This window comes from Gadus morhua, chromosome 15 (genome assembly GCF_902167405.1).
Source record: "Gadus morhua chromosome 15, gadMor3.0, whole genome shotgun sequence".
Taxonomy (NCBI): Eukaryota; Metazoa; Chordata; class Actinopteri; order Gadiformes; family Gadidae; genus Gadus; species Gadus morhua.
The window spans coordinates 12,715,120-12,741,048 of NC_044062.1; the positions used below are offsets into that span (position 1 = coordinate 12,715,120).

Genomic DNA, 25,929 nt, shown 5'->3' on the forward strand with positions numbered 1-25,929 from the left:
ACATTATTGCAATGGGTTTAATTATAGCTAGAGGTTGAGAGCGCGCAACGCACGTGTGGAAACTGTAGTCTGATATATATCTGGACATAGACAATGTCAACAATTAACCCGAGTTAACTCTGAGTTTGAGTCACATGAGGCCCCTTTAAGTCTAAGGACTACACATTTGCTTGGGTATATCGTCTCGCCTCCTCTGTCGCCTTACAACGATTTTTAAGGACAAGGTGAAAGCCATCGCTGTGTGTGGCGGTGATAAACACTGGGACACTTCTAATGCCCAGAAGCAGCAGGAACATTTGTTTCGGTGCGGTTCCTTTGGTAGACAGTCTAAATCTATGGCTACCGATAGTGAGAATCGATCTGTCCTTCTCTCTGCTCGACAGGCGGGTCCTGTGAGCACAACAACTATGAGGCTGTGCTCGGTTGTTTTTTGGTCTGGACCGTTCTCGGTGAGAAAAGCGTGCAGAAGTTTATTGACTGCTAACATTGACCTCAGGGTGGCTGGTAGCAGTATATATTGTTAACTTACTTTTCATGAGTCTAAAGGATGGGGAGATCAATAAAGATTGATGCGTTTCCCAATTTTTGTTTAGTTGTAGTTATCAATCTCTTTTTTTCCAAGCATTTTCTCTTGGGGAAAAAACAACTAAATCTATTTTGATATTATCATGTCTTCGTGGTGACCCTCTATTGAAATGAGAAATTACTTGAGACTTCACAGGAGCAAAGTGCTGCACGTTACACCACTTGGAACATGATCACGTATGGCGCGCTATTTATCTTGTTGCTGTAGGTAACAAATTCTTTTTGTTCCCCAGTTATTTTGAGTTATTTTGTTCCCCAGACAATGAGCAACTGAACTATTACCTATTTATTTATAGTTTTCTTTTATCACAGACACATATATTGTTCGATTTTATTTTTCTTTACCTTGACATGTTTCGACGGATATACTTCCGTCTTCATCAGAAGGTCACACGGGTGTATTAGTGTGACGCGTTCTTGTCAGCTGAATTTAACAGAGATGTGATCCACCTGTCAGTCTTTTGACTGGTGAACCACACCTCCTGCTGTCAGTCCGCTGCCCCCCAGGACGGCACTACAGGTATGGGAGAGCATATATGCTCCCTCATCTCTGTTCATCGTCTTCGGGTTCCGCATCCTTATTTCAATCGCCTCCTTTATCCAACGGTGGTACCGGTTGTTTTCCTGCTTAATGACTCTGGCATTGTCCCAATCCATGATATGGTTCTCTCTTTTGCAATGGTCCGTTATGGCTGATATGAGGTTTTCTTGGGCAGTGGACTGACAGCAGGAGGTGTGGTTCACCAGTCAAAAAACTGACAGGTGGATCACATCTCCGTTAACATCAGCTGATAAGAACGCTTCACACTAATACACCCGTGTGACCTTCTGATGAAGACGGAAGTATATCCGTCGAAACATGACAAGGTAAAGAAAATAACATCTACCAATATATGTGTCTGTGATAAAAGAAAACTATAAATATTTATCTCAAGTGAAGACACAATGAATGCATTGAACTATTACCCTCTCCCTCTCAATTCCCTTTGTTATTAGAAAAGCAACAAAGTCACCCCTGGTTTGGAGACCAACCGTTTTAACCTTTCAAATTGTTTGGAATGAGGTCTGGGGTGTCCTTGGAACAATGCACACGCTGTAGACATTATTCCATCAAGGGTTCTTAGAAGGTTTAAGGGAAATCGTGTTGTGGTGTCTGCAGTATATGAATAGAGACAAGTGTAGGCCTTATTGTGTTGGCAATTGACCAAAATGTACAACGTCTGAATAAATGTTTGCTATGGTTGGATAAGCAAATCTTTTTTAATCTGCATGTTTCGTTTTTTTTTTTAAAACAAGCGTGGCGTGTAGTGTACTAGAGACAAACTAAATGATGTAGAATTTGATATGTACATCGTGTAGCTTAATCATTAAATCTTATGTCATCACAATTTTGTCTCTGAATCGTATTTCTTAGAGTCTCTGGGTATTTTGGTTTCTGTCACTTAATTTAACCGATAAAACCGATAAAGCGCTGTTAGAAACATTGTCATGGCTATTGAACAGCAACACAGCTTTGGCAGGGCTTAATTGGAGGGAAATCAGTTCTGCCAAGTTGCCCAATATAACGGTGGATTTACACAGTCAAATCTAAAGCGCAACAATATGTTGCGCATTCCTGTTTTTGTAAACAGAATAGCACATTTCCCTGTATTGCTTTTGGGCTGCTGTTGGATGGCCCCGGTGAGACTGTATCTTATTGGATTGCAGAGTGTATGCAGACGTGTGTCAGTCGGAATGTGTAGGAGGAGAACAGAGCTTTACAAGAACACCGCTGAGACGGCTGCATTTCCCCATGCTAACACACGCTAATGCCTTCTCTCTCTCTCTATCTCTATCTCTGTTTCTGTCTTTGTCTCTCTCTCTCTCTCTCTCTCTCTCTCTCTCTCTCTCTCTCTCGCTCTCTCGCTCTCTCTCTTTCTTTGCTTTCCTCTTTCCTCTTCAACAAACTCCCTCACCCCTTCCCTCTCTACCTCCTAAGCCTTCATTCTGTCTCTTCTTCCCTCTTGAACAATCTCCCCCCCTCGTTCTCTCTCTCTCTCTCTCTCTCTCTCGTTCTTTCTCTCTCTCTCTCTCTCTCTCTCTCGTTCTCTCTCTCTCTCTCTCTCGTTCTTTCTCTCTCTCTCTCTCTCTCTCTCTCTCTCTCTCTCTCTCTCTCTCTCTCTCTCTCCTCTCTCTCTCTCTCTCTCTCTCTCTCTGTCTTTCTCTCTTCTCTCTCTCTCTCTCTCTCTCTCTCTCGCTCTCTCTCTCTCTCTCTCTCTCTGTCTCTCTCTCTTTCTCTCTCTCTCTCTCTCTCTCTCTCTCTCCTCTCTCTCTCTGTCTCTGTCTCTCTCTCTCTCTCTCTCTCTCTCTCTCTCTCTCTCTCTCTCTCTCTCTCTCTCTCTCTCTCTCTGTCTCTCTCTCTCTCTCAATATATGTCCCCTCTGAACCCACCTCTCACCCCCCCTCCCACTATCTCCTCTTTCTATCTCTGCAGCTAGCTTCATAATAACCAACCGATCTTGTGATATATTTTGAAATGATACATCTTACATTCTAAGAAAAGTTCTGCCTCATTACATGAAACATTGCTGGTGAGAGTAGTGAAGCCATCGGTCAGGAAGATTGTGTGTGTTCAATGAGGGTCATTCCATCGCGAGGACTGCAGGCTTAATAAGTGTAACCACAGCATTCCTGGGCTTCTATGAGGAAAAGCCTATAAGTCATACAAGGTATTTTTTTCTGGGGGTGGGGGTTTGACTCAGCCTTCTGTGTGCAATTTGTCGTTGTTTGTTTTTATAACCCCTTTGTGTAATGGCAGTGGCACTACCCAATCATTTTATTTTCGAGGTAGCGCACATTCTAGACTGTTCGTCAAGAAGGATATATGCAAAACCTGGGGAAAAAAAAATTCAGAAGTTTGGCAATGGCAGCATTTCAAAACTATTAAAGACTACTAAACATCCCAAAAAGAAAATGCAAACTGTGTTAACACGGTCACGGCCTACCAGCCGCAGCCGTGAAGATGATTCTATCCGCCGGTATTCGCTGTGCTGCTCCATTAAGTAGTGCAGCATTTGTTCTACACGCTGAAACCCATCATTAGCGTGTATTTGAAATGGCTATCAGTCAAATGCTTCGACCCGCTCTTTATCGATGCAGGTTTTGTCATGATCAGATGGGAATACTGTGTGTAATCACTCAAAACTGAGCTCCGTGTCTCCACAGAGACCAGTTACTGTTTGATTTCATATATGTTTGATATGGATTACGGTAAATCATTGGGCATTATTCACTAAAATCTATTAAAGAAATATATGATGGTTGAATCGTCGATGTCTGAAGAATCGGATTTGACTATGGGAAATCTTAGTCGATGACACCCCTATGTATAACTAATATATATAATATTCAAGGAGTTATTATGCTATAATTGCAGACTTAAATCTAGATATTAATTAATGATCATTCTGTATCCACAAATGAATAACAATAAACAAATGATTTGCACCGATACTATTGATAAATTAATGACCACCACATTACTAATATTGTATATATTTAGTGTCACATCAATACAGAAGACAGTGAACAGCAGTCCCTTCAAATAAAGAGAAAATCAAAGAGAGAGTTGTTGTACAAACAGAGATTAAGTTCTCTAGCAGAATGGGGTTACTACCCCTGTCACTCATTGACCTGATTCAAGGCGCCCAAAGCTTTCTCATCAGCAGGATGTCTATTATGGGATAGTATGCACGGCAGAACAACCTTGCATGATTTATTTATCCTCAGGAAGATATAAATACAAATTGTGTTGTGTGCTTATTCACACCCTGAATGGATTATTACAAGATACACTGTTTACTATTTATCCATAGTTGTATCTAATGCGAGTTGAATTCAATGCAGTGAATTCAGATAGATGCTGTTCTTAAAGTGTGAATGAGCAAAAAAATATATTGATTTAACATCAGTATTTTCTTTTAGTAACATTGACAATATTGTAGGGACTAATATGTTGAAGATCGAATAACACTTTAACACATTTATAACCACAACAAAAAAACGATTGGGGGTTCACTGGCCCTTGTTCACTGGCCCTTGGAACAGGGAAGTATTAAGTCATCAATGATGCCTACCAGTTAGGCTGTGGACATGGGGGAGCAAACCAAAGACCTTGACTCGGCCGGGAGTCAAACACTGTTTTATAGACAGAGTGAGGGTGAAGGGCGAGTAAAGAAAAACACTTTTTCAATTCATATCTTTGGAAATCCACATTGACTTTTACTGGGTAGGCGGGGGAGGCGTTTGTTTGGTGAGCAAAACTGTGGTCTCACAGCTGGGTTCTGGTGACTAGAGGCCTGTGTCTTTGTGGATTCTGTATTAAGGAGGGTTTTATTTCCATTAAAGAGGCACAGCATGGGGGGGGGGTGAGAGGAACCAAGAGCAGGCTATAATGGAGCGACTGCAGAGAAACCTGGAGCGAAAGCTACGTGTGTATTACAACAGGAAATGGAACCACACGACGCATGATAATTCAAAATCATTATACGGTATAATATTATACCATTTGGAATAGAATAGAAGATGCAATGGAATTGAAAAGAAGAATAGAACCTATAATGTAAGAAAAATACCCTTTAATACAATGCCATACAATTCTGTACCATACAATATTACATCTTTTATGAGCGCATTAAGAGAAAGTTGTACGCTAGCAAAAGAAAGCAGGAAAGTTTTAATAGTCTTCTGGGTTTTGAACCTTGCATTGCACTGAATTTGAACTCCTGCGACGGTCTAGGATTTCTTGCGGATCTGTGCCCACACCCATGGTCGGCTGATAATATGGGTCGCGCTCTTGAGCTGAACGCTCTGAAGACTGTGGAACCGGTAGCAGACTTCAGGAGGAGTCGGGGGGGCACAGCACTGACCCAGTGTGAATGACTCCTCAACGCTAACTAGGGAGTCAGCCATGATGAGGGCATCCTGTGTTGCTTGCCGGGTACAAATTATCCCACAGGAACATCAGGTCAACCATCATCAGGCCCAGCAGAGAATGATTTTCCTGTGGCAGCTGAAGTCATTCAGACCTGCCTCAGAAAAAACGAGGGTCCAGTTGGCCAGAGCCATTATTGAGTACATCCTCTGCTTATGGCCGTCTGGCGGTTCATTGATATGAAACAAACATGCTTCGTACAAATGTACATACATCCACACATGTTAATCTATATTTATTCTTAATAAAGTGTACCTGTGTGTGTTAATTGCCTCATACCCTTTCATAGCTTCTATCCCTCTCTTTGCCTCTTCGCCTTTTACAGCCTGCATCATTTATAGTTCTCACTTCTCTATAACTTAGTAAGTTAATATTGTTACTTAATATTTTGATAGTTTCAATTATTGGTATTTATGGTGTTCTCTGTCTGTTAATGTCCAATATCATCATGTCCCATTAACTGTATGTGCAAACATACTTGGAACATTTCAATAATTCTGATTCTGAAACAAGTGGATGGATGGATGAATATGTTTGGTGAGATAGATGGATAGATAGATGTATGCATGGATTATTTGGTCTATAAGCATGGATTAATTGGTCTATAAGCAGATACACATGGTATTAAGATCTTGTTTTTGCTACTAAATTGTTTGCTCGGGCTCATTTTTGTTTGTTCATTTTACAGGACAAAACTATGACTAAATTAAATGTCTGCCTCTGCCCTTTAAGAAGAAACAGCACTCTCAAATGCAATTTCAACACAAATTGCTCGGTAGAGTGGTAAATAGGTCAATTTTTGGAAGGCTCCTGCAATGGTAACGGCAGTGTCCACTTTCTCCAGCTGAGAGCATAAAACATTCATGATCTGTGAGTAGCTATAGTGCAGCAAGACTTGGTATGAAACCTGAAATGTTGCCTCACTTTACCTGCAGGAAGCAGCATCCAGGTGTGCACACACTTTGACACTGTGATCCTAAAATCAGAAATAAATTAGAATCCCAAAACTGTAATGACTTTCAGTTTCAGTTTCGCTTTCCCTTCATTCTGATCTCAGGAAGCTGCAAAATGTGCGGATGCTTCATGCGCTATGGCTGCAGGGTAATTTGGCTATTTTGCTTCGTATTGGCAGAGTTTTCCCTCTTAGTAGCTTGAGATTGAACAGAGAAATGGCCTTTTAACACCCACTTTAAAATGATCTTACTCTCGGAGGCTGTCTAGCGCCAAGACATTGCCCCTTAGAGACGTTGTAAAAGGAAAATTGACTTTAACTTGTTAGACCACTTCAGCAACCATGTTATTCACATGCTGTCAAAATATACCAAATACAAAGATATTTTTATCAGATTTACCGAACCTCAGTACTTTGTAGATACGCATAGGTACTACCTAGAACCTGCATTGGAGTTGGGTACCAACGTTTGGTTGTAAACTGATGTTATGAAATGAGATAACAGTTGTCGTATTCTCAATAGAACCAGGACTGACCACCTTCTCTAGTTTAATATGACCCTCATAACACTCAAAATTGTGTAGTTTATAATGGTACAGTAAATGCCCAGCCCTTGTTACATATTTGACAATGTTTCATTATAGTGTTTCCCAGTATAGTGCAGATGGTATTTTATTTTGATGAAGTTAACTTGTGATACATGCTGTCAGGTTTAACATTTCTCCACAAATAATGCCAACGTCGTTCTGCACCTCTTTATTACAAATCCTACAACTGGGTAACACACATCCTGCTGGCATAATAGCAAAACAACACAAGCAGGTCCTGACGTTACAAATTGCATCCCGTGTTCATTTTCACACACTTTTAACCCGCACATAACTTTTGTTGGTAATCTGTATGGCCTTCGAAAAGCTTCTGTATCGCTTTTGTCATATTTTCGTAGAGGTTGGGATTCAAAGGGCTGTATACTATTTTTCTTGGCCTTTTAGTTTCTTTTTTCTCATAAGTTGTAAGACTTATGGATGGTGGAGGTACAAGTGAGGTTTCTGTTTAAGCAGGAAAAGGCGAAGTGCTTCTGTGTAACCTGGAACCATCCTCTAAACCCTCAGGTTAACACTCAGTTGGGTTGTTGAGAGCAGCACGTACCTGGATCCCATTACTCCCTGTGTAGTGGAAGTCCCAAGGGAAGGAAATGATGATATGCAGCCGATGGCCAATCATAGACCACAGGTTAATCGTGGTCAACCGCTTATTTCGCAATCCGAGCTTGAACTAATGAAGGACACATGGCTACTGCTTTTATCGAGGAGGTAGTGCTGTTGAAAACGATTTTCCCAGTTTTTATGTTAATAAAATTCAGAGGAGCCCATAAGGCCTGTGACATTAGACAACATAATGAGTGAGATTGTCTGAGTGCGTCGGTGACCTTTAAGCCCCTCGATGACATAGCCGAAGTGTCTCCGAGTGGATTATAGGGGCGTTATATTATCAAGTTTTTCGTTTAAGTAATTTTTTTAATTAATTACCTGAATTTAATAAACTTCAGACATTAACTATTCATGTTTAACTATTTGCTAATCTAGTACCTTTATCCACAGCGACTTTTGGTTGGGTCACAAATGTGGATCACTGATAAATAACATTTTACCTTTGTTTGGAAAAAGTGTTCAACCTTCGACGGAGGGCAGAGGTTTCGATGAATGCAGTGTGTTGCCAAATTGTATTGCTTCTTGTCTAAAGAGGGGCCACGACCTTTGGCAACTGTTAAAAACTCAGCACTTTTTGGAATAATGTAGAGAATATGGAACTTGAATATCTGAGCAGTATATATAGTATAGTTTATATCTATCATACATATATATATATATTTTTTTTTTTGTTTGACGTTTAGCCTTAAATCTGCATCACCTAACATTTTCACAGCGGCAGTCACATTTTCTATAAACCTTATTCATAACTTTTTCACTGTAACCATAGCTTTCGAGCAAACTTATTTTGAAGTTGAAAGAAAGGAATCTTCCTACCCACAATTCAACCGTCACAAGGTTTTTCGTTTGCCCTGCGGGTTACTGAGATTTGATGACGTTGATGAAGATTCCTATTCATTGATTTATCCTCCGCAGCGGAAATGTGTTTACAGTTAGTAGCTGCAACAAATACACATCCAGTTATTTGTCTGTGTATATAAAGTTCATTGACTGTGAGCACCACAAAATATGTTCCCCTCCCCTACTTATCTGTTCCCACTTCTACAGCCCATGTTAATAACTTAATAACTTTAACTAAGTCCCCATGCGTGTCAATTCAATTAAAGTTTGTTTGATAATTCCTACCAGCAATATCCTGCATTACTACTCTCAGTGTTGTATGTTTACTCTCTCTCTCTCTCTCGCTCTCTCGCTCTCTCTCTCTCTCTCTCTCTCTCTCTCTCTCTCTTGTCTCCAAAGGGCACTGCAGCCAGTTTTGTGCGCTATCGGGTGGATATGGCGCTCTCACCTTACAGCGGTAGCATCTTCGACGTGGAGGAGGAGTCTGGCCGGGTCATCGCAAAAGTCAACCTCAACGAGGAACCCAGCACCGTCTTCCAGGTATGTGGTGGTTGCCATGGCAATGTGGTTCCCTTGAAGAGTCAGTCCAATTAAGTTCAACAACACGACAAGGTGTCCTCTATCTCAATACATATAGAAGTAAGAACACCAGTAACTTCATGAAGTGCAGTTAATTGGGATATAAAGTTTATCCTGATGCAAGAAGGTGTTGTGAATTTAATCAGTAACGCAGCGGGGGAGAAGCTCGTAATCAAAATCTAAAACATTAAAATAATTACCTTTCGTTCTTTTTAGATAAGATGATACCTTATTAATAGCAGACAGGGAACTGTGGAAGATTGTGTCACAGCAGAAATAGCACAGTGGAAGAACTTAACGAGATACAAATAATCTGTGAACACGACAGGTGGAATTAGTTCAGCAGCCACAGTAAGAACATCCTCCGCAGGGTCTTCTCCTCAGTGGAGGTGATGACCCCCACCCACCTCGGGTCCTTTTACATTATGGTCCGCAAGAGGTTTACAACAAATTTAAGCCCTCTTTTCGGTTGAAGAAAAGAGGGAATGACATGCATAGGACAGCAGGCCAAAGGTCTAAATGGGCCACTCTGGGTGGATTCACTGAACTGCCCCGGAATAGACCTCACTTCTTCTCCGTGTCCTTGTCACTTACCAAGTCAGTCCTCCACACGACCACCAGCCAACGCATTGAATCAATTCTGATGAACACGATCGACCCGACGATGTTCGCCGTCGTTGAATTCCCTTTTCCGCTCTCTTTCAACTCTAATGCCGAGAACTCTTAAATAGGTTACATCTTCACACAATTCACACAAAGAAGCTCAATTAGCCCGTTCGACATACACAAGGCTGCCTGTATTAGCGAACCGACCTCAGTGCTGCGTGTGTTTATGGTGGCAGGCGGGGAAGCTAATGCTGCAGGATATGCTCTTCTAATGCCATGAGCCTTTTCATCTGCCTACTGCCCTTCTTGCTTTATTATGTTCCTTTTTGTTCTCCTCTCTCAGTCACATCTTTCCTCTCTGTTAGTTGGCTCTCACTTTCTTTTGCCTGAGAAAAAGAACTTCATGCTGTAGCTCAAAGACATCTCGAGGCTCGGCGAACTCAAATGCCCTGCTTCCTTCCGCACGTCAATTTTTAATTGTAACAATAGTGTTTGTGTGTGTGTGTGTGTGTGTGTGTGCATGTGTCTATGCACGTGTGTATGCTTGTGTATATATGTTTGTGAATGTGTGTGTGCTGTGCGTGCATCCGTGTGTCACTCCCCACCCACAGCTCTACGTGATAGCCTTCGATGACGGGGAACCTGTGAAACTCAACAGCACCCTGGTGGAGATCACAGTGCTACAGCCCTCCCGGATCCCCATCTTCACCCAGGAGGACTACAGGTACACCCTGATACACTACGCCACTAGGCGGAGTGAACACGTAAAATGTGTTATTAAGTGACGTTAAAAAAGGAAAGGGCAGGGTTATGTTATATTGTTTGGGAGATTTACTCAGCTTCTAAGAAAAAAACGAATTTACACGGGTGGATGAGGCTTTCAGAATGGGATTGAATGAGGGTGTTTCTACCGTCTACACGTTGTGTAATTGAAATGTTTGCACACACTTTTTCTTAGAATGTCTGTGTCCAGAGAGGATGTTTTATCTTGTCTTTGCACCAAGGAAAAAGTTCAAGAGTGCTGCCCTAGTTTGTGTTCTGCTGTTAATATCCAAACACGCACATAGTAATCCACGCCTCCAGCAACTCGATTGGTCAAAACAAAACTGAAGCGAAAGAAAGTGAAACGCCCCCGTTCAGTCAGATTTGAGCTGTTCTGCTGTCAAACTTTAGATTAGATTTGTGACACTACCGCCGCACCTATCCCACCATGGGAGTGTAAACACTCTCCGCTGGAGGTACCGCCACACACCGCCGCGGAGCTGCAGAGACCTGGGAGAGCTGGAACTATACTGTGTTGCGATGAGCCATTTGTTCCAACACTGTACAGCAATATAAATGGAAAGGACTGCTTCTGCTTCTGCTTTTATATTGCACATGCACATACACACACGCACATACGCACACACACACACACACGCACGCGCACGCACACACACACACACACACACACACACAGACACACACATTGGAACAAGACAACAACAATAAATCGCCCCTTGTTGCGGAAATCAATGGCTCAGATGCAACCCCAGTGTTGGTTCAGATGAATCTTTTATGCGGGTCGCGTGGGGACGATGAAGACTTTATTCCTCCAGATCAGACCTGTCAGGATGCGTCGGGGGTTTGTTTGTGGAGGATCTCTAGGGAGTCTCGCGGGCATTTCTGCAGGAAGCACAGATAAAGGAGTGTGGATTTGTGGTGCATGCGGGTCTCCTACAGTGAGCACTTGTAGCCCCGGTGGCTCCCCGGTCCTCCTACTTCAGAGACAAAGTGCTTTTTTCTGTGCCGGCGGTCGCATACTGTACACACGCTTACATTGCCCCTTATTGTATCTCCCTTCCGACACATGGAGCAGCCTTGGAACCTGTTTAGTGACTGAGTGGAGGACGCTGCCCATTGCACTCAGCACTGGATTTTCCATGTGTTAGCGTGCTCCAGGCTTTCACTTAGCAAGAAGGCTACCGGCGCCAAACGGCTGAACACTTGCATCGAAAATGTCCTGCTTTATCACGTTTACTTCGAAGACTGAATAATGAGCCTAAACAGCATGAATATGTATCAAGGCTAAGGGGCACATGCGTGTGTCGGATGTTTTTCTATGTTTATTTCCTCCTCCTCCAAGGGATAACGCAAAACGGGCATTCCCAGGAGATTATCAGCTGTCTATTTTATTTTTTTATTTTTACGTGAGATTACATGTTCATGCAGCCTTTATTCATCTAGCAGAGAGAGAGGCAGGGAGAGGGCAAACGGATCTATGTTGCCGCACCGATGAGGCCGCCACGAGCAACCAGCCGTTTCTCTTACAATGAGATGTACTAAAATACGGCGCAGTGGGAAAAAGGTCAAAGCATCGCCAGTCGTTACCGATTGAGATGTGGTAGGAAAGAAGTCGAAGGACCTTTTAGTCATAAGTCTTGTTGCGTTACATCTCCTGAGTCTCACCAGCGGGCTTCTCTGAGTGTCGAGGCCACACGTTGGGTCTCGCTGTTGTGGTGTTGTGCTATTATGAACACACCTCATCCACTGTCTTTCCAAGGCACACACACACACACGCACACACACAAACACACACACACACACATACACACACGCACACACACACACACACATACACACACACACACACACACACACACACACACACACACACAGACAGACATCCACACTATGTTAAATACTTTGGGTGCCTGGAAAAGCACTGTATAAATGCAATTAATTCTTATTATTTTTACGCAAGAAACAATCGAGTTAAACACTCTTGACTCATGAAACATGCATGAAGACAGCCGTTGGCGTTTGGATTCCATTGGTTTTAGAATGTCAAATCAGGCAGTGATCTGATTGAATAAACTTTGATAGGTCAGTGTCATCCGGGGAAAAAGTTGATATTGTTTGAACTCTGAGCACAGCGGGCCCAAAGTGAAAAATCTGAGCGGCCCGCTGCGCCTACGGTAGCATGACGTCAACCATAGCTTTGGAAAGCATGGGCAATGCCAACGCCGTATTCACATCATGTGTCGACTATTTAAGGCCTTCGAAACCCTATTAGGTTTCATGCGGTCCACCCAGGTAATAATTGTTCCCTGCAGGAACTTCGAGTAAAGCTGTTTGAGGTTGATTGATTCCTGACCTCATTTGTCAGGGAAGATGGAATCCTCGGCACATGGTCGTTTTTCTTCATATGGATTGACTCTTTTGAGAATTAGATGGTATTTATCCCGCGCGTGCATGTTTTTCGTTGTGGATGTTTGAACATGACTGTGCATATATTGCATCAGGGTGTCTTAAAAGGCACATGCATAATATGCACACGGATGATTAAACACGATTGTAGCATTCAGTGTGACAGGACCGTGCATTCATCCCATTGTTTACCGTGTATCCCCACCAACTGATTGATTAATGAAACACTCTGGCCCGGGCAGTTTAGCAAATGAACAGCAACAGATTAGGGCTTTGGAACGAGTGCTCTGTTGCATCCACAAACACCTCCCTGTCATGCCAACACACACACATATACACACAGACACACACACACACAGACACAGACTTACACACACACACACACACACACACACACACACACACACACACACACACACACACACACACACACAGACTTAAACATGCACACACATATACACACATAAACACAAACAGAGCATATATATTCACACAGACACACATGCCTTCACACACACAAACAAACACACACACACACATATACACACAATCCTACACGCACAAATGAAAAGGGGAGAGCGCATGGCCATAAGGCTCTGCAGGGCATCCAGTCAACACCACTAACCACTCACAGTGGCAGGTGTGCCATAAATAATGAGCCATGAAAAGCTTTGGCTAGCCGCTCGTGGTGAGCAAGCCATAAAGAGAGAGAGAGAGAGAGAGAGAGAGAGAGAGAGAGAGAGAGAGAGAGAGAGAGAGAGAGAGAGAGAGAGAGAGAGAGAGAGAGAGAGAGAGAGAGAGAGAGAGAGAGAGAGAGAGAGAGAGAGAGAGAGATGGGCTGAGGCGGGACCCGCACCCCCCCGCCGACCGAGCGGGCGGAGGTCCAATCTGCTCCGCCCTAACGATGGATGGCCTCTGCTCTTGGGCCACGACGTCCTGCCTCATCTCCCTGGGTCCCTGAGGAACCCTTCATCCTGCCACAAATCACTGGCCCCTAATCATTCCCCTCCCCCCCACCTACCAGAAGCCCCTCCGGTGTGTGACTCCGTAACGGCCCTCAGTCATACCGGCAATCAGGTACGCCGTGGGCCTCTCTGCTCCACAGCACACCATTAAATAGCTCTTCTGGGTGGGGTTTACGGGTCGGTTGATGATTCCCGTGCAGGCTTAATGCCTGGGTTCCTTCCATCTGTTAGAGGGGAATGTCATGGACTGAGATGGAAAGGGGGGGGGGGGGGGGGGGTAGGACTGTTGTTGTTCTTTAAAATAACAGTTTCATACAGTCGCTGTAAAGATAATGTTGTTTAACAGCCAGGGAAATTAAGCCACATGCAGGAAAGGCTGTTTGACATTCTGGTCCACGTGCCATGAAAACCACATTTGCAATTTTTTTCCTGTGGATGGCGCGGTATTAGAAAGCGTTGGCCATCTTTTTGTATTGTTTGATTTTGAGATTAATGATTTATCGGTTGAGGGGGGGCCCTATTTTAAATAGGACACACAGACTCACCCTTTGGGGAAGACTTTAGCGCTGCGTAACGAGGAAGCTGAACGCATATTTATTCCCCTCCCTTGTGTGTGTGCGTGTGTGTGTGTGCCTGCGTGTGACTGCAATGGAGAAAGGGCTTCTAAGCTGCTAAACCCATTCTGACTATCCAAATCCCTCCCTCCGACCGTATCAAGGCGAGTTTCTCAGCCTCTTGTATGGCCAACCAGCAGTCCCAGCATCCTTCCTTCCTCCTTATTCCAGCTTCTCCCCCACCACCACCCTCCAGTTCCCCACTTTTCTCAATCTCTCCTGTCTTCATGATGAGGGCTTTTGCCTTTTGCCCTACCAACACTGGAGAAGCAATCGCCCCCATCCGAGCCCCTTTCCTCCACTTCTATATGTTTTTGTTTCACTTTCACTACTTCTTCTTGCTGCTTTCAACAAACAGCCATGCATTTCTGATATATTTTTTTATATTTCTCTCTCTATCCTCTTTTCTCTCTCGCTTTCTGTCTCGTTCTTTGAATATAAGAAAGTGAGGGAGTTCAACGATATCTCTCTCTCGCGTATTTTTGGTATCCCAACGCGTGTGCATTTAGACCTTGAATGAATTCCCTGAAACCGTCCACATGACTCCAGTATTCCGAAGTCAATCTACTAGTTCATGTCCACTAATTCCAAGAACATTTTTCTTGTTCCATTCCCATTTCAAAGAAGTTCCAAAAGGATTGTATTAAGATAAGATAAGATAAGATATACTTTATTCATCTCTGCAGAGAAATGTAGGTGTTCCAGCAGCCAGCATACATACACTCAACACACCACAACACATTTATACATACATATCCCACCTATACAAAAACCATGAGCTCACAATACCTAGCCTTGGGAAAAAAAATTAAAAATGTACTAAGTGCATTACTCAGCCATTGGAGAAGGACATATGGGTATTTACGAATTTGAACCTATAATTGAATGTCATCTACATTTTGTTGAAGTATTATTGATTCTTAACCTGTTGAGGTTCTTATTACTTATTTCCAACATGAAATTGACCTAATTTAGAAGACATTTAACAACATACCCAAATACTGTCAAAACAAAAGAGCATTATTCACATTTGTTGTTCTAAAGCTGCAAAGCTTTACCTCAAACAAACTACGTCATTTTGTAGGCAATTTTTGAGAGTTGGCGCAGTCGCCAGGGTTTGGTGTTTGTATCGATTCATATAAAACAATGCTAGTTCTCTGTGGATTTTAAATTAAAAGATTTGGCGAACCTCTAAATCTTAATTCTTGAAAAATCTATGGGGAATTTCTTTGGCAATGGGTGTGCTTGTAAACACAAATTCACAAGGTATTGTGTATTTATTTTCATGTTCATCAAACTCACCCTTGTAAAACAAAGGATTTCTAGCTACAGTATTTTCATTTATTTTTGGTCTGGCAGTTCTTGTGGTGCAAAACAATATGAACCCTTCCAGCCAGGCATTGAAACTGTGGATTTCTTAACTTCCCAACTAGACATTTTATTAACGTTAGTCGTTTTTCCATCTAACCTTATCTATAGAGCATGGCAAGTCAGAAGTTACAGTGGTTCTCTGTGCCGACACTAATACCGCGATCCTGATCTCTAAATTGCATTCTCCATTTGGCGGGAAATCTTTCCTCTTCGTTTCTCTTATCGCTTTTTCCCAAACCCCAATTATCTAAAATTTTAATTTTTCTCGCAAATTCACTATGTTAAGTCAAAGCCAGTATCTTATCATTATTAGATTGTTCATTAATGTAGATCAAATTATCGTTTAGGTTAATGTAAAGAGAATAACAAAGTTAAAGTCATTCTCTCTCATACGCTTTACAATTTACATCATTATAGATACACAACAGTCTAAAGGCCTATGCATATGATAAGATTGAAAAACATGATAAGACGTTGCAAAGAATAGATATAACATGGTATTTCATTTTTGGTCATTTACTGCAACGCCATCGTCTATACAGCCTGTGTAGACGATTCTACACAGGCTGCCATTGCTAGCTAGCTGCTTGGCTACACATTTCAAAGGTCTTTGAGACTCTCCCCGTGAATCCCACACAGCCAATTTCTGGACTTCCTGAGGCCTCTCTACCAAAATTGGCTTTTCACTGTTCCACTGATTACTTTCCGTTTCAACATAACTGTCACCCTTGAGCTCCATTTCCTGAACTCATGAGATTCATATAACTCCTTTACAACTTTAATTTCCTGCAATGTGCTTATTTCTGTTAGCATAATAAATCAATCCTGTATCCTACTCATATTAGTCACTAGTATGTATTTGAAGAGTTATATGGTACCTTCTTAAGTGCTTGCCCGCAAACCGTTTCAAAAGCTACATACACAGGCCCATTTTACTTGCAAAGGTTGTGAGTATAGTTTAGAATTATGATATGAGGTCAGTTTGAAAAAATGTTTGAATGAAAATCAGGTTATTTTGCCCAGCCAAACAGACACGCAATTCGCAAGATATTTAGATATCCGTTTTCAAAAGTCATCTCAGGAGTTTTTAGCGTGGTAGATTGATGCCTGTCAGAACAGGATCTCTCTGGCATTGTCAAGGTTTATGCTTTGAATCTTTTTTTTTTTTATTCTGTCCATCCATTATCCCTCCCTTCCCCTACTCTGACCCTTTTTATCCTGGACTTTCTTACTTCTCACCTCTACTTTCACCTTCCATTTGGTTTCCGGCCCTTTTATATATAATTTATTGGAGCTTTGGTCTGACAAGCCAGTGTTGGACATGATTGATTTCTTACAACACACACACTTGGCACGGAGCTGGCATGCCAAGACTTGAACTTCAGCACCTGCAGCAACGACTGCTCCTTCCTTTCTGCTAAGTAGACGGGCATCAAAGTCAAGCAGAGGAAACAGAAGCCTTACACATTTCAAATATCAGTGAAAGGTCAAAGCCTAAAGCCCAGAAGCCCTGCGAGATATCATTAAAGATTCTCTTGAACACTACAGACATGGAGAAGGGAAAGAATCAGAAAGAATGACATTCATGAATTTACCCCTCAGCTTTCAGCAAACGTTTAGTGTTGCCTCTGAATTGCGATGGTCCCAGTGTGCGATCAATAGACATTCACTATTCTGGCATGATCTCTACATGTACCCCGTCTAACTTTTACAGCTGTTTTGTGAGTTTCTGTTCCTTATTTGAATGCTCTGAGCTGAGAACGCCACCAAGAATATCCTTCATTCATCATGTGTAATGGACCTGTCCAATCTTTTGAAACAGTTAAACAGTTATATGATCATGAATTACAGCTATTGTATCGATGCTGCGATGCTAATGCATCTTAATGATTCATTCCACATGTTTAATTGTAGTGACTTAATGTACATGTATTTATCTGTTTTACACCCTTGGCTGAGAGGAAAATGAGGTTTTGAGTGAATCTCAAGCAACAAAATGATATCCTCCTCATCAAATGTCTTTGGTTGTCTTTCACCACAGCTATTGTTTCTGTTCTCCCGGGCCTTACGGTCCAATACAAACATTTGACAGCAACAAGGGCTGTTGTGATTGTATGTATCAAACACACAACCTCAGTCATCCTTGTTCCCCGTTGCGTTCTGCTAGTTTGACTACTTTCTGTATATCCCTGGTGTTTCAGGGGTAAGGTCTTTGGTAGTGTTTATGTTGTGAGCAAATGGGTTTGTTTCTATTGGGAGCAAGAACACCACTGAACTGTGAAGACTGCCATCGGTCGTAGCGCTGCGTGAAGCTGCTATTGAGCAACGGCCCATCCGTTTTGGACACCAATAGCAACACTGTTGGGCACCAGTAATGGCTCATCCAGTTTTGGCACCACCACCACTATTGAGCACCAGTTCCAAGGCGTTTGCGGGCCCGGCCCCCCTCGTGTGTGTTCAATGGACCAGTGGATTCTGCTATGTGCTTTGACGTCCTGCAGAGTAGCATGTCTGAGCCTGGCTGGAATAGAGACAAGTCCTGCATAAAAAAAAGTTGAATTGGTTTTGTTAGCTCATTTTTTATTCATGTTTACGCCACTGCCAAACAAATGTCCTTTAGAAGTAGCCGGCTGGCTAATCTTCTCTTTATTCTTTTCTTAATTCTTTTGATTGGTCGGTTTTACCAAACCTCCACATGGAAACATCTGAGTCTTCAGTGACAGATACTGTTGCAGATGGAGACTAAAATCAATGTTTGTTGGAAGTTGGCATTCGTTTTCCCTTGACAATTTTTGTTAGAAGTACGATGAAAATAATGAAGCAATTTTCCAATGAAGCGTAGTGTCTTTTGTTCCGTTTTGTTGTTCAATCCAACTTCAATGTGGGATGAGAAACGACTCTTCGGCATGCTTTGTAAGGGTTTCTTTGTTCTGTTTTTCTCTATATATTGGCACTCAATATAAGGATTACAATTTTTTTACCTTAGCGTAAAAAGGTAATTACAACATATCAACACGGAGCAGTGTGCTGCCTGACAGGCTTGGCGAAGAGCGGTGGCTTGTGTCGAGAACATGCATTCATTTTCTAAACATTATAAAACAATGGTAATTGCAGTATGGAGGAGGGCTGACAGCCTTTTGAGTAGTGAGTGAGGTTTAATGAAGTAGAAAAGACCGTCAAAAGGCTGTAGACATCCTTAACGGATATTGTCGAGAAGGTGGAATTCACACACTTACATTACCTTTTGCCAGTAACCGTTCAACAATAATTTCAGTGAAAACACCTCTTTCTGTAAATAAAATATTCCTCAAACGAAATGAATAGGAGATTGTCTGTTTGACAATCTCTCCTTGTCTCTCGCAAGCCATAATCATTGATGCTATCTTCGGTTTTCTAGCTGCGAGGTGTTGTGCTTGCGGGTCGCCTTCATCCCACACACCATTAGCACCACATATGCTGTCCTTATCCGTGGCGCTTAAGGCTTGAACGTCCACGAGAAGATGTGTACGTGAAATATTCTAGATAGCAATCGCTGCACGGACACAGACCTACGCCAACTGACCTACGCAATCTCATTCACAAATGAGAAGACGAGCCAGAAGTTCATCTAACGTCTCTGCCTGCCTCCTTGACGAGCCGAATGGTTTTTTACGCCTGTTTCGAGGGGATTAACATCAACTTCCTGCGTGCCCCAAGCACAGCCGACTGGACCGGCCGCTGGGTTTCCTGCCGAGGCCCACATGCGCGTGTTGTCCACGCACGTCAGCATCCATTATGGCTGTGATGTCAGCCAAAACCCATCAGTGTTACTCTCTTATACCTGTGTAATGGGACGTCCCAATAAAGGAATTTCAAAACTTGATTGATGCTACATTCACAGAGAGTAAATGCAAATAGGGAAATACCAGTCACTCCTCTTTATTTATTCATTTTTATTCATACATATGCACACATGTTCAGACACACGCACATACATACACAAACACACGCACACGCATATACTGCACTCTACTGAAAGGAACATTGCGGCCACTTCCCAAACTACACAAAACTCTGTGTTCATTCATATGGCAAACAAAGTGTCTCTGGTCAAATTTTCGAACATTAGTGTCTTTTTCTGCCAAAGGTTCCGTTCCACCTGTTCTCACTCTCTCTTGATCTCTCTCGCTCTCTCGCTCTCTCCCTCTCATGTCCTCTCCCTCGCTCCCGCTCTCTCTCTCTTAATCTCTCTCTCTCTCACTCTCACTCTCTCACTCTCTCGCTCTATCTCTCTCTCGCTCTCCCTCTCGCTCTCTCTCTCGCTCTCTCGCTCTCTCTCTCTCTCTCTCTCTCTCGCTATCCCTCTCTCTTTTTGTCTGCAGTGTTGGGTTTGAATTTGAATGTGATGTAGTGGTTGCCCATGATCATCCCCAACGCTATTTGTGGGTTTCCATCTGACTGCTCTCAGTTTCTTCAAGTGCCATTTCAGCTCTGTGTTCACTGATCGTCGTAGTGTAATTGATTAACCATTGTTCCGGCATGCTTTTATGGCCTACAGAGATATGTATAACATTTGAGAACCAACATTGCTCCTTCGAAAAGAAAAAGGCTATGCATTTAATTTAATTTAATCACACACATGGGCTCAACCAAACACAATATTACAGAACCTTTTGAGCTTCAGTAGCCTCTCAGTATAGCTTGGTCTCAGACTCTATGTAAGAATTTAAGCGAGTAAAGCACACGGCCGTGTCGGGACAAACATGTCTTTGAATGTTGAAGTGAGGAATCGCAGCCCGCTACATTCACAGTTGATGGGCCTGAACCGTTTAAACAATATGAACAGCTTTCTTGGGTCTTGCTGCAAATATGAACAGAAATTTGTTCTTGGTATGCTATGGGCTTAAGGGCCACTCCGCCTGTCAATCAAAGACATTTTTTAGTAACACTCAAGTAGTGTAGAGGCTTTTGGATTTGGGTTGATGCATGTTTTCCAGTCAGGGGAAACTGGGGGATGAATGGTGGTTACGGTATTTGACTCCTAATCAAAAGGTTCCTGGGATCGTAGCCCGATGTGTGCAGGCTACCTGCTCCTTGAGTGAGAGGCACCAGCCCTAACTGGTCATCATTTAACACAGAGAAATCGATGTGTGTCACTTCCATTAGAGTGGGCTTGTGTAAGGGATTGCAGAACATACGTTTATTATTGTTATTGTCTAAACCCATTGAGCTCGCAGTTAAGGGCTCTGTATGCAGGAGTTTGAGCCGGTTGCAGTTCACTTACCGACTTAAGAGGCCAGTAATTAGAAGGAGTCTCTGATTATCACTATAAAGCCCAAAATAATTTTGCTGAATAAATTCCACTTCAATAAGTCACTACAGTCTGTCATTACACGTCGGATCATTCAAGCAACAAAGGGCACTGAAAACAAGCCCTGAAGTCATTGATTGAAAATATTTGCTAGTATTTTTAAAGAAAAGTAGACTACAGCCAGGTTTAGTTATTTTACGCATATCACACACAGAGCTCATTCGATGAGCTAGTCCAATTGGCCTTCCAACTAAATGAGCATGATGAAAACAACAAATTGCTTTTTTCATTGTTCGTAACTTTTGAAAATGATGGCTCATCTAACCATTGTTTTGTTTAATGGCTCAATTTGATGTATTATTCACATAAATAGGATTCACAAAAATAAAAGCTTTTGGGATTGGTGGTCAAACTGTGCCAGTCCTAACCCAGTTTCTATTTACCAACATGGTCAACAATGTCGCACACAGCGGTAAGGAGCAGCGATACTGGGATTGACATTTTGGCAGTTCTAGACAAATGTAATTTAGAAGCTTAATGAGGGCCGTGTCAGGCGGTTTTGGCGGGAATCCAGTTTGGCAGTCAAACCCATCAATGGAGGATAAAAGACCGCAAACTCATTGAAACACAGTTGATAATTACATTTAGAGAAGAAAGGTAAAAAGGATTATTTTGGATTTGAAATGTATCCTTACGAAATGTTTTTATATTAATCAACAAGGCCAGCCCTTTTTAATCTTGTATGCCTGCCACTCACTGTATATTAGCACTTTGAGCATAGGCAACTTATACTCCTCTCATCAATGTCATTCCAAAGTACGCCGTACTTGTGATTCACATTCTGTAGTCGACAGCTCTTTCTCAATGTTAAATGCATTAATTAAATTAGAAACTGTTATTGAGGAAGGTTAACTCTTGTCTGGTCTTGTCTCCATAAATAATACCATATGTTGGCCTCAGTTTGTCTAGAACTAGTAGAGTGAGTTTCTGTTCTCATAAAAATATCTAAAATATATAAATACAGTTGGACTATAAGGTGTTATTTTATTTTATTTGAAAATGAACCTCAGCGAGGAGCTTAGCTTTTAACTTTTTAGGCCATTCCCCGGACGAGGCATTGCGTGGGGCTGATTAACACAGCCAAAGCCTCAGAAGAATATGAATTCTTATGCCACAATGAGCAGTCAGACGAAGAAGTGAATGAATGAAATAAGCACATTGTAACTGCTCATTGAAATGTAGCCTACAGATCCTAGATCATCAAAATCTGCTGCTATGAATTTAATGCATACATGCATTATGTATTAACTTCATTGACAGTTCAACAGATTGTTCAACCAATATGACAAAAGATTCCAGCCGTCTGCACCATCCAACACTAACTTTCCATCTTTCCTCAACCTGACTTTTAAGGCAAGACGCCTCCTCAACCCTTGCCCAGAAGGATCACATCTTTTACTGAAAAATATTGAACCAACCTTAGGCTCCTGCAAGGCGTTTACCTCGTGACCTGCCGTTTGTCCAACTGTTAAGTGTTATTTTCCTCTTTCTGGCTCTAACAGTCACCATTCAGCTCTTCACACCCCCTGCCCAAACCTCTCTTGTTCTCTAGTTCTCATTCTGAAGTCTCAGATTTTACAGAATATTGTTTCTCAGCACAGGCTTGGAGTGTCTCTATTTGTTGCGAAAGATGACGTGCTTAGGAATGATGGCCTGTTCAATTGTTTAGCATTTCTGTTTGATTACTCCCAGACTAAATAATAACCATCCTAAACATTTTGTATTGTCATCAAATCTAGCATCAGTCCCCCTCCATCTCACTTTCTCTAAATTGCCTGAGATTGCACCCATCCAAATGTGCTTGAATCCAACAATTGTTTTGGGTTCCTTCATTTAAATATTAGAAGATTGCCTCAGCAACAATACATTGCTCCATAAATAAACAAAAGCTAGAACATCTGAGTATACTGGTTTAACATGCAAACCCTATTGTACTGTTAACCTGGCTAGGGACGACTATTAATGACTCCATATCTGAATGGTTTTAATCTGTGTAGGATGGATCCAATGGAAAGGGTGTAAGGTGTAGCTTTATATGTGAAATCATGATTTTCATTCATGATATTACATGCTGTAACCAACCTAAATGTTCTGAATTCATAGCTCTGAAGGTTAATGAAGGGTCTAACAACTCAATTACTATGGTGGCAGTGTAAAGTTATCTGATTCCTCCACTGTAGATGAATTGGCTCAACAAATTTATCAATACTGTAATTTGTCTGACTACTGTGTCTGACCAACTAAAGGACAAGTGCAAAAACCTCAACCTATCATAAAAAATGATTGATCCTTCCATGCTTCATCTGCAAGGTCATACAAAGTCGACCTTAAGGGATGTCCTATTTTTTCGAAATTATAAACTTGTAGTCCGTGGTGTATTGGGGATGGTGACGGACAATTTACCCAGCATCATGTGTTCTTTTTACAAAACCGCATAGAACACCATTCTCATAGTGATCCAAGAAAAAATGTATTATTACATAAATTAACAATTATTTTTAATTGACCTTCATCACAGTGATATTCACTATACTATACCTCAAATATCCCAGATGTGAACAGTCTCAATCGTCAATAAACACGCACCTTTTAGAAAGCTTAGAATATAAGACACCTAAAGCCCTCGGTTATCTATCAGCTCTCCTTAGAGGAAGGAACAGAGCTTAAAGCTAGCTGATCATACAGGGGATCCAATCCATCGGTCAACATTTAGACACGTAAGAAATAAGTGTGAAACTGCAGTTAGGATTGCCAAGGCGAGCTACTGTTTGGACTTAATTAGTAGCTCCTAATCGGATCCTGCAACATTTTAGAAGGCAGTCAAATATTCATCAAAGCTGTTTGATACAGTTGCAGCTGGAAATTGTTGAAGCTGGTTTCAGAGTTATCTATTTGAGAGACATCAGTGTCTGAGGTTGGGGGAGCAGAGTTTGGATTCCTGCCAGTTTGTACGAGCTTGCTGCATGGAGCTGTTCTTCACCGTGTCCTGTTCATCATTCGTATCAATGACATTGATCCTTCCATGTATGTTGGTCTTATACAACTTGTGTTGATACAACTTGTGTGGATGATCAAATGTTATGCTGTATTGCTGATTCTGTTCAGAATATACAACTTCTGTTGAATGTGCTGCAAGATGATGCTATTAACCTTAAATTGGTACTTAATGCGAATGAACAATTCATGTTTCCTAGATCGAGTTATTAAAATATATCAGAGAATATAAATATCTTGGCATCTCGCTTGACGAGAAATGTACGTTTCAATATGATGAAAGGATTAACCCATGAATGAATGTATAAATGAATGCCTACTACTATTAAGTGGTTTATTATTTTATCCAAAGCGACTTATAGTGAATTCAGATGCATCCCATTAAAAAGGTAGCGGTTAGGAAATCTTTCCCAAGGTTGCCTACATATTGAGTAAGGAGTCGAACACACTCTTTTCAGAAACAGAACCACTGCTGGAAAACTATAGCCACTAAACATTCCTTCCCCACTATACGATTCTATAACACTAGGCCACTATGAGTTTTTTTCACTTGCTTTGCCTGCTCACTGCCTAATGCATGCATGTGTAGAGGGAGACCGAGGAAGAAAAAAAGGGGGGAACTTGCCATTCCTTGTCAGTGTCACATTAACGCTATCCCGATGTTGGTGTGCATGCTGTCACCTCAGTGTACCGGGGCTTCTCAGTGGACTGTCAGTCACAGAGTTCTCTTGTTGTTGACACTGGGGCTCTGGACGATGTTTCATATAGACCTATCGTCACACTCTACCTCTCCTTCAGTCTCTCTCTCTCTTTCTCGTCCTCTATGTCTTTCTCGCTATCTTGTGCTGACACTAGGTCTCTGGACGACGTTTCCTACAGATCTAAATACTCTACCTCACTGTTTCTCTCTTCCTCTCTCTTGTTGACACCTGGACACTAGACAATGTTTCCCACAGACCTATTCGCATACTCTATCCGTCTCGCCCTCTTTCTCTCACTCGTGTTGACACTGGAGCTCTAGATGCTGTTGTTTCCTTTAGACATATCACTGTACTCGGTCCCTCATACACTGTGTCTAGTTCTCTTTTGCTCCTCAACAAGTTTTTTCCTACATATATCAACATGCTTTCCCTCTCCTTCAATCTTACTATGTGCGGTGTTTATCTATCTTTAATGACCCTCTGCCTCTACCTACATGATGCTCTGCCCCACGTATATCTGACTCTCTCTCACCCTCAATGAGTCTCTTCCTCGCTCTCTCTGCCTGCTCTACTCTCTGTCTCTTTTGCTCCTCTGTATTTGGAATAAATCAAATGTTTATATGTGGCTGTGTTCATTGGTGCACATGGATAAACCCTGCTACCCCCACTCGTGATCGTTTCCGTATTCCGGCAGCCTTAACTCTCTGCATTTGATTAACTTACCCTGTAATCTCCTGCTTCTTATTAAACTCCGACACACTGTGTGCTTGTTAAGACATTATGCTTTTTAATTGTCAGAAATCTCCCCAGATTTGTTGATATAATCCATTGTTCCTCGCACAAAACGAACATCAGCATGTAGCTCTTCTTCACGCTGTCTTTCTACGCGTGGGTTAATATGAATGAATGGAAGAATCAAATTCCCCCTCCAGAACCTGCATGTTTCTTCTCATCGGCATGCTATCTCCGACAGCAGCCTGTCGAGTGAATACAGTGGTCG

General features: G+C 42.0%; 1 protein-coding gene across 1 annotated transcript in view; it reads left to right on the forward strand.

Annotated features, from left to right (window-relative positions):
• The window catches only part of LOC115560230 (protocadherin-15-like), a 225,899-nt gene that overhangs the window by 156,636 nt on the left and 43,334 nt on the right, over positions 1-25,929 (forward strand). Inside the window, 2 exon segments of the mRNA XM_030379553.1 lie at positions 8,960-9,100; positions 10,357-10,469. Of these exon segments, the coding sequence (XP_030235413.1) occupies positions 8,960-9,100; positions 10,357-10,469 (254 nt within the window).